The 16,092-nt window shown below is 34.3% G+C and overlaps 1 protein-coding gene across 11 annotated transcripts in view; it reads right to left on the bottom strand.

Moving 5' to 3' along the window:
* Positions 1–1,165: 1,165 nt before the first annotated feature.
* Positions 1,166–16,092, bottom strand: part of Dnm1l (dynamin 1 like) — a 59,002-nt gene continuing 44,075 nt past the window's right edge. For 3 of the 11 annotated variants that reach the window (XM_048802522.1, XM_015493218.2, XM_048802527.1), the window contains 11 exons: positions 15,881–16,001; positions 15,242–15,397; positions 14,948–15,037; positions 12,271–12,363; positions 8,171–8,227; positions 7,455–7,532; positions 7,115–7,147; positions 5,087–5,263; positions 4,862–4,971; positions 3,264–3,423; positions 1,166–2,990 (listed from right to left, as the gene is read on the bottom strand). In XM_048802522.1, the coding sequence (XP_048658479.1) occupies positions 2,934–2,990; positions 3,264–3,423; positions 4,862–4,971; positions 5,087–5,263; positions 7,115–7,147; positions 7,455–7,532; positions 8,171–8,227; positions 12,271–12,363; positions 14,948–15,037; positions 15,242–15,397; positions 15,881–16,001 (1,132 nt within the window). In that variant the 3' untranslated portion in view covers positions 1,166–2,933. The remainder of the gene's footprint in view (positions 2,991–3,263; positions 3,424–4,861; positions 4,972–5,086; positions 5,264–7,114; positions 7,148–7,454; positions 7,533–8,170; positions 8,228–12,270; positions 12,364–14,947; positions 15,038–15,241; positions 15,398–15,880; positions 16,002–16,092) is intronic. The other 8 variants (XM_048802525.1, XM_015493219.2, XM_048802528.1 and 5 more) reach the window with 3 other exon arrangements.

Here is a 16,092-nt window from a genome sequence, read left to right as displayed (position 1 = left end):
GATGTTGCTCAGTGATTAAGTGCCCCTGAGTTCAATCCCTGGTACCAAAGAAAAAAAAAAAGAGTGAACAAAAGAATTGTGATACTTTTATGTCAGGAACTGAGCACTGATCCCATTAGTATTACATAGTTGTTATAAAACTAGCAGTATCTCTGGTGTCCTTTTAGAAATGGAAAACCTATTGGAAACATAATTTTCTGGCTTTTTTGTTAAGAAGCAGAGTTCTCCTTAGAAAAAGAGAAATGTTAAATGAGGCCATAGCTAACATTATAAATTACTTACAAGTTCTTCTCAAAAAAAAAAAACCACAAAAATCAATACTTGACTTTCCATAAAGTTTCTATTTCAGTGTTCCAGTCCCTTGCTTATGGTTTCAGTATTATTTATTCACAGCCTTCTTTCTTTTGTCAGTGGATTCCTAAGGGTAGCATTTCTTTTTTTTTTTTTTTTCTTTTTTGTACCAGGGATTGAACCCAAGGATGCTTAACCACCCAGCCACATCTCCAACCCTTTTTTACATTTTTTAGAGACAGAGTCTCCCTGAGTTGTTTAGGGCCTTGCCACATGGCTGCAGCTGGGTTTGAATTTGGCGATCCTCCTGCCACAGCCTCCTGTGTCTCCAGTTAGTTTCATCTGTTCCCAGGTAGATTATAACTTAAGTAAACAGAAATCTTATAAAACCAAGCAAGTAAAATAATGTAAATATTTCACCAAAAATGTAATCATGTGAGAACATCAAGATATCCAGGTAAGGGAAATTTTCAGGTCAAACTTGGATTTGGAAATTTGGAATCCGGACTGAGTTCAGCTCTGCATACATTAGACATATTAATTCTCCAGAACTGTTTCCACATCTGAAAAATCATTTCTACAAGGATCAAGGGAAACACACAAAATGATCAGAATTCTGAAAACCTTACATGCCACAAAGCTTGGCTTTCGTGTTCAGATTCCAGCTATCCACTACCTGGATTACTTGGTGCACAAATGCAGAAATGGAGATATAACAGTGATTGTGAGAGACTAATAGGAAAGTCATAAAACCTTAATTACAATGTAAGTTGTACTGTTGGGTTCTAAAGTAGATTTAGATGTTAAAAAGCTATAGTTAAACCTGTCTCTGAGACAAATTAGAAAGAATTCATTTATTGACAAACTTTTTAAATATCATTTCATACCAGCAATTTTATTTACACAGCAAAAACATACAGGTATCGTTTATAAATATGCCAGAGATCATCTCCACACTTCAGAAACCCCTCTCAGTTTAAGGGCCAACAAAGGAAGACTTGCTTCTTTCCAAAAGTTTCTTGCCTCTTTTTTTCTTTATACAAAATGTGTAGTACTAGCAAGTGCATTACCATAGCATGTTTTTAAAGCTAACATTTTCAGTTTAAAATCTGTGCTGGAGAAAGGTGCATTGTAATTGTTTTCCCTTACAAATTCAAAGGCTACAGTGATAGTCATCTGATCTCTCTGGAAAAAAAAAAAAATCATGGGTGGCTATAATTTCAAAACTGATGTTCAGTGGTGACAAGAGTGATTTTGTTTTTGAATGTGCTAACATTTTGGGAGCATGCATCCACTGTCAAGCTGGTACTGTAAACAGATTCAAAGTAGTACCATATTTCAGACTGATTTTAATTGTTTTATATGTGTATGGGATCCATCAGTTGCAAGCCTGTTGTTTCTCAGTAAATGGGTACCATAAGTTAACATACCATATCTTTCCTGCCAATAATCCTTCACAAATATTTGGTCATAACCCGAAAAGAAAGTTTAATATTTGCAATATAACTTTTATTGACTGTGTAATCTGTTAGAGATGTAGTAGACATTTCTACATATCTTGAAGGTTTTAATGTTGTAGCTCATGCCAAGAATCACCTGGCCAACTTTCACCAAGTTGTAAACCTCACTCTCACCCCCTGAATGCAATTTAATATCCGGTTTAGAAGTAGGTGTGTCTAGATGTTTTTCTTTAACAAAGTTCCGTCAGATTTACATATCACTATTCTAATATATTTTGTTGGTATGGAGCAAAAGTACCTATTACCAACAAATTGAAGTGGGACTTAAAAATCAGTCTGTTTTTAGTGAATTTTGAATCCTGATGTCAATGTCCCATTTAAAAGATATATCTAAATTACTATTACTATATTTGCAAACTAAGGGTAATTTTATTGTCATTGGCTCTTCTGAAACTTTAAGGAACTGGCCATCATTACTGAGTCTATGAAGTAATTTAAGTCTGCATGGTTTCAATGCAGAGAAGTAGTTTTCAGGTCTAAGTTTAATGTTTAATGCACTGGACAATGTGGACCCAGAAGAGGAAGGGCTATGTGACTGCACAGTATGTACCCTGAATCTTTATCAGTATTCCAGATCCTCTTATGCATTCAGCTTTCTTATTAACAACAAAGGCTGCATAGATTTTTTTAAAACTAAATTGAAGGACAGGTGGAATACAGTGAGGAACTTGCCAACCCACATCTTTCAAAGCCAGGTCAGTTTATACAGTGCATGCATTATAAGTCTCACGAAATGTCTTCTTTCTTCTTGAAGAACTATTGCAGCAGCTTTAAGACTACTAACAGAGACTACACGGGTCATCTTTATCCACAGACAAACTGCTTTGTACAACTAGAACACCAACAGTTAGTTCAAATGAAACTGTTGAGAGAGGGAGGGAGATGTATATGTGTGTGTGTATATATATACATATACTGTGAAACCTTAGAAACAGCCATTTATTATTTGGATTAAATGTGATTTGTTCGGAGATGCAGAGTATACTTTTCAGTGTATAGCCAATCTTCACATGAGCAGATTCATACCATTGCAATACACAGGAGTTCATAAATAAAATTCTACTCAAGTAGGCAGTAACTAGCAGGTTTCGAGTCAACAGTCTCAGTGTTACATAGTTCTCTTCACCAGAGATGAGTCTCTCGGATTTCAGCAATAATTTGACTGGCTCCTTGTAATGCCTGCATTAAAAGAAATAAAAACTTTTAAATGCTTATTGAATTTACATTAATATTTAGATGTTAATCTGAACTTTGTACAGAAACTGCTCCACTTTTTATGTAGATTTTTACTAATACCTCTTCTGGAATTTGAATCTATTTAAGGACCACCAACAAAAAACCCAGTTATAATATAAAACTATATATCTAAGGATCAGAATGTATTTTATACTATATGAATGAGTATATCTACAATCTAAGTAAAAAAAAAATGAAAAAACTTGAAATACCTACTTTTAGCATATCAGCTGCTTCTTTCCTACGCTGTGCCATGTCCTCAGATTCAGTCAGAAGATCATCCAATAAAGATGATTTATACAGTTGTCCTACTAACTCACTCTGAAGAGTATCTTTCACATGATTAACCAAAAAATGCATTACTGCTTTTGGCACACTGCAAAACAAAACCACATTATGAACTCTGGGTAAAAATTCTACTTCTAAAAACTTTGACTTAGATTCTGGCCTCAGAATATTTCCTTAATGCATAATTACCCTTAAAATTTTTGCATAATTATAATCAAACATAAGAACAGACATAATTCTTGGTATTTTATGTTTTTTCATCTGTCATTATTCACAATATCTAAAAAGTGTGAAAAACTCATATCTCAAACTGATGAATGGAAACATAAAATATGGTATCTCCATATAACCTAGTATTAATCAGCCATAAAAAGGAATTAAGTATTGATTCATGATACACTGTAGAAGAACCTTAAAACATGTGATAAGTGAAAAGAGACCAGACACAAAAGACCACATATATGAAACGTCTAGAATAGACAAATCCATAGAGATGTTAAGTCAGTGGTTTGGGGGTGAGAAGTCACTGCTATTAGGTACAGGATTTCTTTATGGGTTAATGAAAATGTTATAGAATTAGTGGTTAGCATCATATACCTTTCTGAATATGTTAAAAATCACTGTAAAGTACACTTAAACAGTCAATTTTATGGTATTTAAATTCTTAAAAATAACAAAGACCTCTGTAGAAGATAGGGACAATCAGAGAAACAAAAGTAGGGCCTTTTTGGAATTTTGTTCAATCTACAATGTAAAATAATTATTTCTACCACAAGCTATAAGTTAAAAGATTCTATAGGTGAAAAGATAACTGATTTTACAGATAAAATCATTACTTTCGATTTTGAATTACCAGGTTATTTGGCTTTTTATTCCTCTGTACAGATTTCTCTTACCTCCTACAGATTCCCACAAATTACATACAGAATATTTTCTAATAGACAAATGATTTTCCTCTCTCTATTACTGCATGAAACAACATCACATGCAACACCAAAGAAACAACATTAGGCAGTGAACACAAGAAAAAGCATTCTGAATTAGAATGAAAAAATATATTTCCCAAAGAGGTTTGTTTTGGTATTTCAGAGAATCAAATCAAATAATTAATGAAGCTACAACATTAAATTTAGGAAAAAAACTTTTAAAATAACAATGTGGCAATGAATGCCACAAAAGAATATCTATTAATAGCGTTTTCTGATAACATCAGGTCAGTCTATGTTAGACTATCTAAATCTTGCTGCAATAGTTACTCAATGTCTATCAGAGAATCCATTTGACTTAGGATAAAAAGCTAACCTAGGGCTCGGGTTATAGCTCAGTGGTTATAGCTTGCTTAGCATGTGTGAGGCACTGGGTTTGATTCTAAGCACCACATACAAATAAATAAGGGTCCATCAACAATTTTAAAATATTTTTTAAAAAGCTAACTTAAAATTTTTAAAATACATATATTTTCAAAACAGGTGATGAACTCATTCAGTGGTATTACAGTCTGTAATTTATATTAAGTAAACACTAACCTGTCTTGAATATTCTTTCTGACAATAAGAAAATATGATTTGATGAGTCGTTCAATAACTTCACAGTCTCGCTGTTCACGGGCAGATAGTTTTCGTGCAACAGGAACCGGCTAAATGGGGTAAGGGGGAAATATTACTAAAAAGTTTTGAGACTTACTACTTCCTTTTATCTTTGGAGTGTCTGCCTACTAATTTGGTCACCTAAACCAAATTCTCATGGCTTACCACATCCAGCAGATTGACAGCATGGCCTTTTTGTGGACTGGCTGGCATAATTGGAATTGGTTTTGATTTTTCTTCAGCTAATAACTCTTCTGCTTTTGAAGTTTTCAACATTCCTCGCCAGTTGCCTGTTGTTGGTTCTTGAGCACCATCTCCGACCCCACCACTTCCAGGTGCAGCCTGAAAAAACATGTTCCAAAACCTATACCAACTATATCATATTTGACATTAACAAAGTCTACTTTCTTTGATAGTAGTCAAGAACACATATCCAGCATCCATCTGGAAAACTCCAGATAAAGAGAGTCAGAGAGAGATGATGGGTAGCATATAACTAGAAACCTGAGCTACTGAATAAGAGAACAGAATAACAAGTTCTGTTTTAAACTTGTTTTCAAAGCCTTGACCAATTTAGGACCTATTTAGTTCCCTTTTTCTTCTTTATCATTTGCTGTCTTTTCAAAAATTTCCTTCTCCCACCCCTCTAATACTAGACTGTGGAAAAAGTATATGCTGCCCTTAAAAAATAAAACTACTTATTAAAAGCATATACAGAAAACAGAAGTGCTACCCTGTGTTATCTCTTCGAAGTCATCTTAAAACACTGTCAATCTATGACCTCACCTAAAGCTCTACGAACTGATGTCTCCAAACTTGAAGAGTTTATAATTTCTCAAAATTGGTTTACATTCCTAATAGTCACCCAAAACACCACGAGGTAAAAGTAGAAATTCTTTATCTTAGGTTGATAGTCACTTCAAGCTGCCTAAATTGTGGAATAACTGAAACACTGTAAGCTCCCTCAACATCTACCCTCCTGAGAAAAGATCCCCTGAAAGAAATCTACTGCTCTTATTAAATACAGCTGCTTCTGCAACATTGTAGCCTGGGAAAAATGACTTAATGAAAAAAGCATGAGTCATCAGCATTTCAGAGATTTTTTTAAATACTAAGATATTAGGATTTAAAAGTTGATTATATAAATTTAGCAGCAGAGTGTTATGGTAGTTACAAAAACGGCAGTTTGAAGTACTGTTCTAAATTAACACTGGCCAAAATCTGTCTCTAGTATGTTAAAGTGAGTTCTTTCTTTCTTTCTTCTTCTTTTTTTAGATGTTAATGGATCTTTATTTTATTCATTTATTTATATGTGGTGCTGAGAAACCCAGTGCCTCACACATTCTGGGCAAGCACTCTACCACTGAGCCACAACCCCAGCCCATAAAGTGAGTTATTTCTAAGTGAGGGCTTAAGTTATACAAATTTTAATTACACATACAATTGTAAAATGAGTAATTATATTTTAGTGCTTGCTAAAGAAACAAGAATGATAAGTCAAATGAAATTATAAGGAAAATGAGCACATTCCATGAATGAAATAAAACTTGTGCAATAATTTCAATGATCTGTTAATATTAACACAGTGGCTGAGAGAACTTTAAATCTGGCTAGTAAGTAAGGAAGGGAACTAAAAAGCAGAAAAACCAGAAATAGGAATGGTTCTGAATAATTTACATGTTATCGAATTTTCCACTAAAATGGTTATCAAGGATTAACAGTAGTCTCAAACTCTCACAGTCCTCGTTTGTTTTAAATTTGCTTAAGCTGTCGAAGCACATCTTTATAAGCTATATATTTTGAGTAAAAAGAACACACAATTGGGAAGCATGAGCAGCATTAGAGGAGATTATCCATTAGTCTTGAACAGATCTCAGAACCTTTTAAAGAGGAAATGTCCAAAAGTACAATTTCCATCTCTGAAATCTTAATTCCCTGCCATCAAAATGCAAAATTTAAAACTAGTCTTGAAAGTAACAGAAAACAGTAGGAAAGCCTATTATTAATTTTAAAACAATGTTAGAACTGGACTCATGCCATCTTATAAGGGTTAGATAAAAGGACCGTTAGGAACATAACACAGACAACAAGAAATAGATGGCACTATACAAACAGGTTCCTCAGTGGTTTTGAAGACAGTGTTCAGTGAAAACCAAAAATATCAACATTTCCATTCTGAAGCAAAAGACTCACATTTTTAGTTTCTCTTCTGCTGTCCTGAATTAACTGTTAAAAGATATGTTAAAACATGCAATTTAACAAGCAATATTTAGATATCAATGGCTTGAAAGTCAAAAAATGAAGGATAATTTCCTCTTTAAATTACTTTTTCTGTGTACATCTATACTGCAAGCAAAAGCACCAATATCTTAAAGTATGCATTGTTATATAATTTTAAAATTTCAATTATACTAAAATGATCTGACCTTAGCATAATATCCCATATCAGTATTCTTTCAGTGTATTGTTTCCAGAAGATTATGTTGCACGAAACAACTAGGCATGCAGGCTTAGATTAAGAATCACAACAGACCTTGCCATCAGCCTCAGCAGAAGCAGCAGGGGAGGGCTCCTGGGAGGCAGGTGCCAAAGCACTTGGAACTTTAGAAGACTAAAGGCAAAAAATGCAGGGAAAAAAATCAAGGATGCCAAAAATGCATTCAGAAACTTTCTATAAATGTGAAAAATGTTTCCCCTCTGTAACAAAATAGTAAGATAACATGAAAAACAAAGTAATTGTGGGACATAAAATTGTTTATTCTGCCTTATTTCCTATATAATTGTCATCTTTGTTGAGAGTTTTTTTTTCAGATGAATATCAATACCTAAGAAAAATCCAAATCCAATTCATTTTTATTTTTAGCATTTAATAAGGTAACAGATTTCCATACATACTTTAATTTATCATCTCTATGGTTATTCCTGGTAATTAAAACCTGTTAATGTGCATATTGTCTTCCCACTCCAAGGAAACCTTATTGTAATAAAATCATTGACTGAATTAATTTTTAAAAAGTCTTGACACTTAAAAGCCACCTTTAAATATTTATTCCAATGCATCCTAAATGCCATTACCTTTAGATTACTCAAAGCCTATTTTAAACTTGCATACCTTTATTCAAACAATTAAATAGTTCCAATGGAGTATTAGAGAGAAAAAAATTACTTCTAGAACTGAGTAATACTCTGAGGCTTACCCATCCGTCTTTAGGAATTAAGAATATGCTTTAAAAATACTGGGTTTTTTACCTTGTCTCGTGATACAGCTGAAGGTAATTCTCTTGCTAGCCTGTTTCTCCTTTGTTCCTATAAAGTGCAACCAAGCAAATCAAACGTGATTATCAGAGTACTGAGATTTACGACTACTAAAAAATATTCATCTTAGTTGAAAAGTGTGGCATAACTTATAGATATATCCTCTCACTGTTAGGACTCATCCCATAATTACATTTTAAAACAAATAAATTATTTAACCCAGTGCTTCTCTCAATAATTTTTTTTCTGCCCCAGCACACCTGAGGGATACAATACATCAGTAACAGTGGCTCCCTATACCAGGATTCTCTAATAGGAGCAAAGGACCAAAATGTTCTTCCCTTTCCCACTAAACAACACTGATTTATAATGTTCCCACATAAGTGTGGAACAAAAGCCTTCAGCATATCATGTAGAATTCGAAGTGCACAGATCACAGAAAACTTAAATCCTTTAAAAGTCACTCTAACCTGCACACCTTTGCATTAAATTTAGACAACTCCCACACAACAAAACTGTTACTTTGTCACTTGAAAAAGTATCTGTGGTTGGGCTGAGGATGTGGCTCAAGTGGTAATGCGCTCGCCTGACATGCACTGGGCACTGGGTTCGATCCTCAGCACCACATAAAAATAAAATAAAGATGTTGTGTCCACCGAAAACTGAAAAATAAATATTTAAAAAATCTCTCTCTCTCTCTCTCTCTCTCTTCTCTCTCTTAAAAAAAAGAAAGAAAGAAAGGAAAAGTAGCTGTGGTTGAGGTTATTCTTTAAAATAGTCTGTTAATTCTAAACTGTATCCAGGAAATAATGTTTATAACAGAACTTTCTGTAACTTCACTAATTTAACACACTGATCACTGCTCACTGTTCTAATTTGCTCTAATTTGTCTAACTATGGAACAAAGCTATAAAAATTATGTTAAATTCAAATCAATATGTACTGAGCATCTGCTGTGTCCAAATATCATAACAGGTGCAAGATCATGTAGATATGTAGATGATAAACAGCTCTCTCACAGGCATCTTCAAATACAGTAGAAAAGCAGTTAGGCTAAATAAAAATTTGACCCACTTTAATTTTTTCATGGGAAATTAACAATTATAAAATACCAGAATTAAACAGATTCTAACAATCTGTATGTGAGAATAAACTACAGAGTTAATAAAAAGTTAACATGTTAAAATGTACATTGTGAGAGGGATATAAAGGAAAAGCTGGAGAATGAGAATTTTCACCCTAGCCAGAATTTTCACCCTAGCCAATTTTCACCTTAGCCCTGGCCCCTGGCAGACCTGGCTTACTTGCTTTATTAACTGGACAGGCTACCAACTCTAGTAAGCCTCAATTTCCTAATCTAACAACAACACTATCTACCCTCAGAGGGTTACTATAAAGATTACAGGTATATCCACTTAAAGTTGTAGTATTTCTAGTATCTACTTAAAGTTCCTTGGTAGTCATTAAAACCAGAGGCATATTCGTTTGTAGAAAAATACTAATCTGAAACTATGTTATATGACCTTATCAGTATAACAAAACTGTTCCAGATAAAGTTTTCCAAGAAAAGTTGATTTCAATGTTACAGGAACTAAATCCTTAAACTAAGAAAGAGTACATGTGCCAATTTTTAAAACTGCTATCTACTTTCTTTTTTTCCCTTGTTATTGGAGCATTATAATTATACATAACAGTGGTATTGGTTATAGTATAGTCATATATGCACACAATAAAACAGTATACTTTGATCAGTTTCATTCCCCAATACCTCTTGTTTCCCTCTCCTCCCTCTTCCTGATCCCCTTCTTCTATTCTACTGATCTCCTTTCTGTATTTTCATTTTAATTTGTTCTAATTAGTCATACATGACAGTAGAATGCACAGAATGCATTTTGACACATTGTCCACAAAAGGAGCACAACTTCTCATTCCTCTGGCTGCATATGATGCAGTCACACCAGTAGTGTAATCATATATAGTGTAATAATGTCTGTCTCATTCTTCCATCCTTCCCATTCCCACAATCCTAACCCTCCCCTCACTCCCTCTAGTCTACTTTCTGAGTGAGAGTCTTACAGTAGGCACTTTGGAATTTTTTTGGTAATAAAAAAAAAACTACAGCTCTAGTAGGTAAAAAATAGTTCAAAATACCTATTAAAGAGAAGGTGCTTGTTTCCTATAACAGAGCTCAGCAAAATAAATACTGAAGGAATAGTTGTTCTTAATTATGAGCCTCAGCTTCCTCATCTGTCTTTTTTGTTTTATTTGTTTTAATTAGTTATACATGACAGTAAAATGCACTTTGGTACATCATATATTATGGAGTATAATTTCTCATTCTTCTGGTTCTACATGATGTAGAATACCACCAGTTGAATAGTTACATATATGTACATAGGGTAATAATGTCTGATTCATTCTACTATCCTCCCTACCTTCATACCCCCTCCCCTCCATCACTCCCCTCTCCCTAATCTAAAATAACTCTATTCTTTCTTCCCTAGCCACCGCCCATCGTGAATTAGCATCAGCATATCATAGAAAACATTCAGCTTTTAGTTTTTTTGGATTGGCTTCTTTCGATTAGCATGATACTCTCCAGCTCCATCCATTTACTGGCAAATGCCATAATTTCATTTTTCTTTAAGGCTGAGTAATACTCCATACACACACACACACACACACACACATACATATATATGTGTATATATTTTTTTTCCATCTGTTGAAGGGCACCTAGGTTGGTTCCATAGTTTAGCTATTGTGAATTGAGCTGCTATAAACATTGATGAAGCTGTGTCACCATAATATGTTGATTTTAAGTTCTTTGGGTATAAAACGAAGAGTGGGATAGCTGGGTCAAACAGTGGTTCCATTCCAAGTTTTCTGAGGAATTTCCATACTGCTTTCCATAATGATTGCACCAATTAGCATTCCCACCAATAAATATATGAGTGTACTTTATTCCCCACATCCTCAATATCATTCTTCTATACTTACCCCTACATCCCCTCCCCTCCCTTCTCCCCTCTACCCAATCTAAAGTAACTCTTTGTATTTTTGATAACTGTCATTCTGACTGGAGTGAAATCTTAAGAGTAGTTTTGATTTGCATTTCTCTAATTGCTAAAAATATTGAACATTTTTTTGTATATTTGTTGATCAATTGTATTTCTTCTTCTGTCAAGTACCTGATCAGTTCCTTAGCCCATTTATTGATTGGGTTGTTTTTTTGGTGTTAAGTTTTTTTAATTCTTTCTATATCCTGGAGATTAATGCTCTATCTGAGGTGCATGTGATAAAGATTTTCTTCCGCTCTATAGGCTTTCTCTTCACATTATTGTTTCCTTTGCTAAGCAGCTTTTTAATTTGAATCCATCCCATTTATCGATTCCTCATCTGTTTTTAAGCAAAGAGCTGAAGATAACCCAGGGTCCTTTCCAGATCCCAAATTCCATATTTATAATCTCTCTACCCATATGCAGAAGGGGAGGTATGATTTGAAGGGGACTCAATATTACCAGATTAGGGAGTAGCAGGATAATGTGTTCTTGGAGAAAAATGTCAGAAGAAAAAAAAAGTAAAAAACAGTTTGTGGATAAACTGCTGTAGCCATCAGTCTTGACTCTCAGATCTTATTCCAACTTGTTACATTAACTTCATATGGAAAGAAGGTCCTTGCATACACCTCAATAGTAGTAAAGAGTACTCTGCTTTTCTTGAAATACTTCCTTCACAGCTTTCAGAGCCAAATGAAAACAATTTTAAACATTCACTTTGTTTTATATACTTTAACCTGAATAAATTATAACACTTACTGAAATGAAGCCAGGCAGTCTTTTGACACTAAAACAATGTTTTTTGTTTTTTTTTTTTCCTAAGCAGAAAACAAGAATAATGCCTCCAAGGCATTATTTAATTTTGAGAAATTAAATTTAAGAAAACAATGTAATGACCTCAGGTGCATATTTGCTGGAATATAACAGACACTACTATGACATACCTGTTTTATAGTTAACCCATGTTAAGTTTTGATATAACTTAGTTATTAAAGATTTCTATCTCTGAAAAAAGACAATCTGAATTATATTTACCTCTATATTATTGTTCATTAGCCCACAAGCATCAGCAAAATCTGGATGTTTTGTGTTGATGTAAGCCAATTCAATTGCCACTAAGTTATGGACCTAGAAAATAAAATAAAATTAGGCTATTATACAAAATTTTACTTTGAAAAATTTACATATGACTTATTATACAATGATGAAAAAAGAAAGTCATGCCTAAATAATTACACTCCCACTGATAAATCGTATGCCAAATAATGTTACTTGCTGTACCTTTTAAATTTGCATTTCAGCATTGAAAATTGCATTTCTTTATGGCATTTCCTGATAAATGGATGGAACTGGAGACTATCATGTTAAGTGAAATAAGCCAATCCCAAAATACCAAAGGCTGAAACTTGTCTCTGATATGTGGGTGCTAACTCACAATGGATTGGGGGGAGTGGCTGTTTCACTGGATTCGACAAGGCTGAGTTGTGGGGGATAGGAAGATGGGAATGGGAAAGACAGTAGAATGAATCAGACATAACTTTTCTGTGCTCATATATGAATATGTGACCAGTGTAACTCCACCTTATGTACAACCACAAAAATGGGAAGTTATACTCCATTTATATAGGATATGTCAAAACACATTCTACTGTCATGTATAACTAAAAATAATTTTTAAAAAAGTTTTTTTAAGAAAATTGCAGGGCTGGGGATGTGGCTCAAGTGGTAGCACGCTCGCCTGGCATGCGTGCGGCCCGGGTTCGATCCTCAGCACCACATACAAACAAAGATGTTGTGTCCGCCGAGAACTAAAAAAATAAATATTAAAAAATTCTCTCTCTATCTCACTCTCTCTTTTAAAAAAAAAAAAGAAAGAAAGAAAAGAAAATTGCAGCCAGGCTTGGTGGCTCCCACCTATGACCCCAGCGGCTCAAGAGGCTGAGAATCACAAGTTCAAAGGCAGCCTCAGCAAAAGTGAAGTGATAAGCAACTCAATGAAACCCTGTCTCTAAATCAAATACAAAACAGGGCTGGGGATGTGGCTCAGTGATCAAATACACCTGAGTTCAATCCCTGGTACCCCCTCCCCCCCCTGCAAAAAGAAAAGAAAATTGCATTTCTAAGGAAGAAAAATGACATTAAGCTAGCTTAGATGTATTTTACTATTAGAAAAAAAAAAGTTATCTACCTGACATAAATCTAAGTTCCAAGCCTTTAATAGGCAACTTTGCTATTCAAACTTCAGATCATTCATTATTCCAGTCAAAGTTTTAGTTCAATAATAAGAAAACAGTTCATAACCAGGCATGGTAGCACATGCCTTTAATCCCACCAACTCAGGAGACTAAGGCAGGAGGATCATAAGTTTGAGGCCAGCCTAGGTAAGTTGGTGAGACTCTGTCTCAAAATGAAAAAACTTTTTTAAAGGTCTGAGGATATGGCTCAGTGGCAAAGTACCACTAGGTTCAACACCCAGTACCACAAAAAAAGCAAAACAAAAACACAGTGCATAATCATATGTAAGTTTTAAATTTTTAACTTTATTGAATAAAGAATATATTATTTATTTATTTGAATAAAGAATGTATTTAGGTATTGACTAATTAGTTTTAATTATGAAACAGTGGTTCAAAATCTAATGAGACAGTAATCAAAAAATTGAAATTAATTTCTCCAGCCTTCTATAAAATTCCTGAGGCTTCTAAAGAGAATAAACTTAAATCTATTCCTCTATCTTTTGTATTATACTGTCCTGACAAATTTCATATATTAGAACAGCACTACAGGTACAGACTGTAAGAATCTATTCAAATGAAGTTCCAATGATTTGGGGTTATGTAGGTACAGAGTTTGAGATCAGATTAAGTTTGGTCTTAGATATTAATCTGACAGGGGTTTTTGTTGTTTTTTTTCTGGTGGTACTGGGGATTGAACTGAGGGGTACTCTACCACTTTTTATTTTCAGAAAGGGTCTCACTAAGTTGCTGACTCAAACTTGCAATCCTCCTGCCTCAGCTCCCAAGTCAGTCCTAATTACAGTTGTGCATCACTGTGCCTGGCCCTGACAGTAATTCTTGCTGGGTAATAACCAAGTAACAGAACTTATATTCTGTTTCCAAGGATGATTTTATCTCAATAAACCTCCACTAGGGCTCCAACCAAGGCCCCAAGTGCATTTTTAGAGAATGAAGACAAAATTCTTAATTAGAAGCTAAGGGCAATTTCAAATGCTTATTTCATACTTCTGTCAGCTTTTTTATTTTTCTGGTGGACAGATGCAACCCACAGAAGTATTTTAGGTCATCAGACAAGCAAACTGCAGAAGAGGCCCAATTACCCTAATGTACTTCAGAATTAAAATAGGAGCTTGCTATAAAGGTTCAGTTTATTGAGGCTGAAGATAGAACTAAAATCAGTAGTACCACGTAATAGAGCAAAGCTGTTCACAGCCCTCAACAATAACTCCATTCTCATGAAAACTTGTGGCTGCACAGGCTAGCAATGATTAAAATAGGAAGAAAAATGCACTTTGCACTAGAATTATTGAAAAATTTCCTTTGAAGTAAGACTGAAACTTAACTTTTTTTTTTTTGCTTCCCAACACACTGAGAAATATGCCTAAACTAACCATAATGCTATATATAAAAAGCAACCAGAGTAAAAGTTAACCCTTTACTAATAGTACTTACAATGACTTGTGACAATAACTCACCATTTCATTTGTAACAGGCAACCTTTTACGAAGAAGACAAGTCACTACTTCAACTATGGCATCATGAAGCTTAGGAAACCGTAGCAATTCCTATAAACCATGGAGAGATACAAATGTAACAGTCTACTTTGTTTAACGGAATAGTACTGAAATGCTGAATTTATTTTGGAAGTTATATTACAAATCACTTAAATAATTAAGAACTACAGATTAGAACTTTTATCCCATCATTTTCTCCCTCCCTATGAAACCACCACTACAAGTACTAAAACCCATTACATTCCTCTCAGTTACCTGTGTACTGTAATTGCTACAGTGCTGAATGATCCTTTGCATTTCCTCATGAACCAGTTCCACACAACGTAGGCTGGGCTCTTCTAAACGTTTGATTTGTCGTTTGACCAATAACTCAAATGAAACCTCGGGCACAAACAAAGCAGGACGAGGACCCTAGAAAAATAAACCTCAGAGCTCTTATTATCATTACATATAATTTCTTTTTTTTTAAGAGAGAGAAAGAGAGAATTTTAATATTTATTTTTTAGTTTTCGGCAGACCCAACATCTTTGTATGTGGTGCTGAGGATCGAACCCGGGCTGCACGCATGCCAGGCGAGTGTGCTACCACTTGAGCCACATCCCCAGCCCATCATTACATATAATTTCAATTCTTTCCAAAGATTAAGATAGAAATCACATCTTTGTTATTTTTCATAGAAAGTGCTTCTTAGAGCACTTGCAGAGCATGCCTAAAGCCCTGGGTTCAATTCCCATCACTGCCCCCCCAAAAAAAAATGCTTCTTAATTTCAAGTATGAAAGTAAAATAACAAACTGTTATTAAAAAATTAAATTAATTTAAAAATAGAATATATGGTTAACAATTGAAGCTTTAACTTGATTTTTTTTTAAAGTCTGAAAGTTAAACATACTCACAGTAGCATTTCTAATGGCAGTCAAAATGTCAATAGTGTTAAGGCCACCTAAAGGATCAACAGATTCTAGGGTTCGACCAAAAGTCTCATGGAAAATATAACAAATTCTAGCACCACCGCATCTGAAACGCAATGAATACATGGTTTCTTGCATTACTATAAGGGAAAGAAGCTGTAAGTTAGAAGTCTTTGTATAAGCTTGAAGCTTGTCTA

The sequence above is a fragment of the Marmota marmota genome, unplaced genomic scaffold (genome assembly GCF_001458135.2).
Source record: "Marmota marmota marmota unplaced genomic scaffold, marMar, whole genome shotgun sequence".
Lineage (NCBI taxonomy): Eukaryota > Metazoa > Chordata > Mammalia > Rodentia > Sciuridae > Marmota > Marmota marmota.
This window is presented reverse-complemented; position numbering and strand designations above follow the sequence as displayed.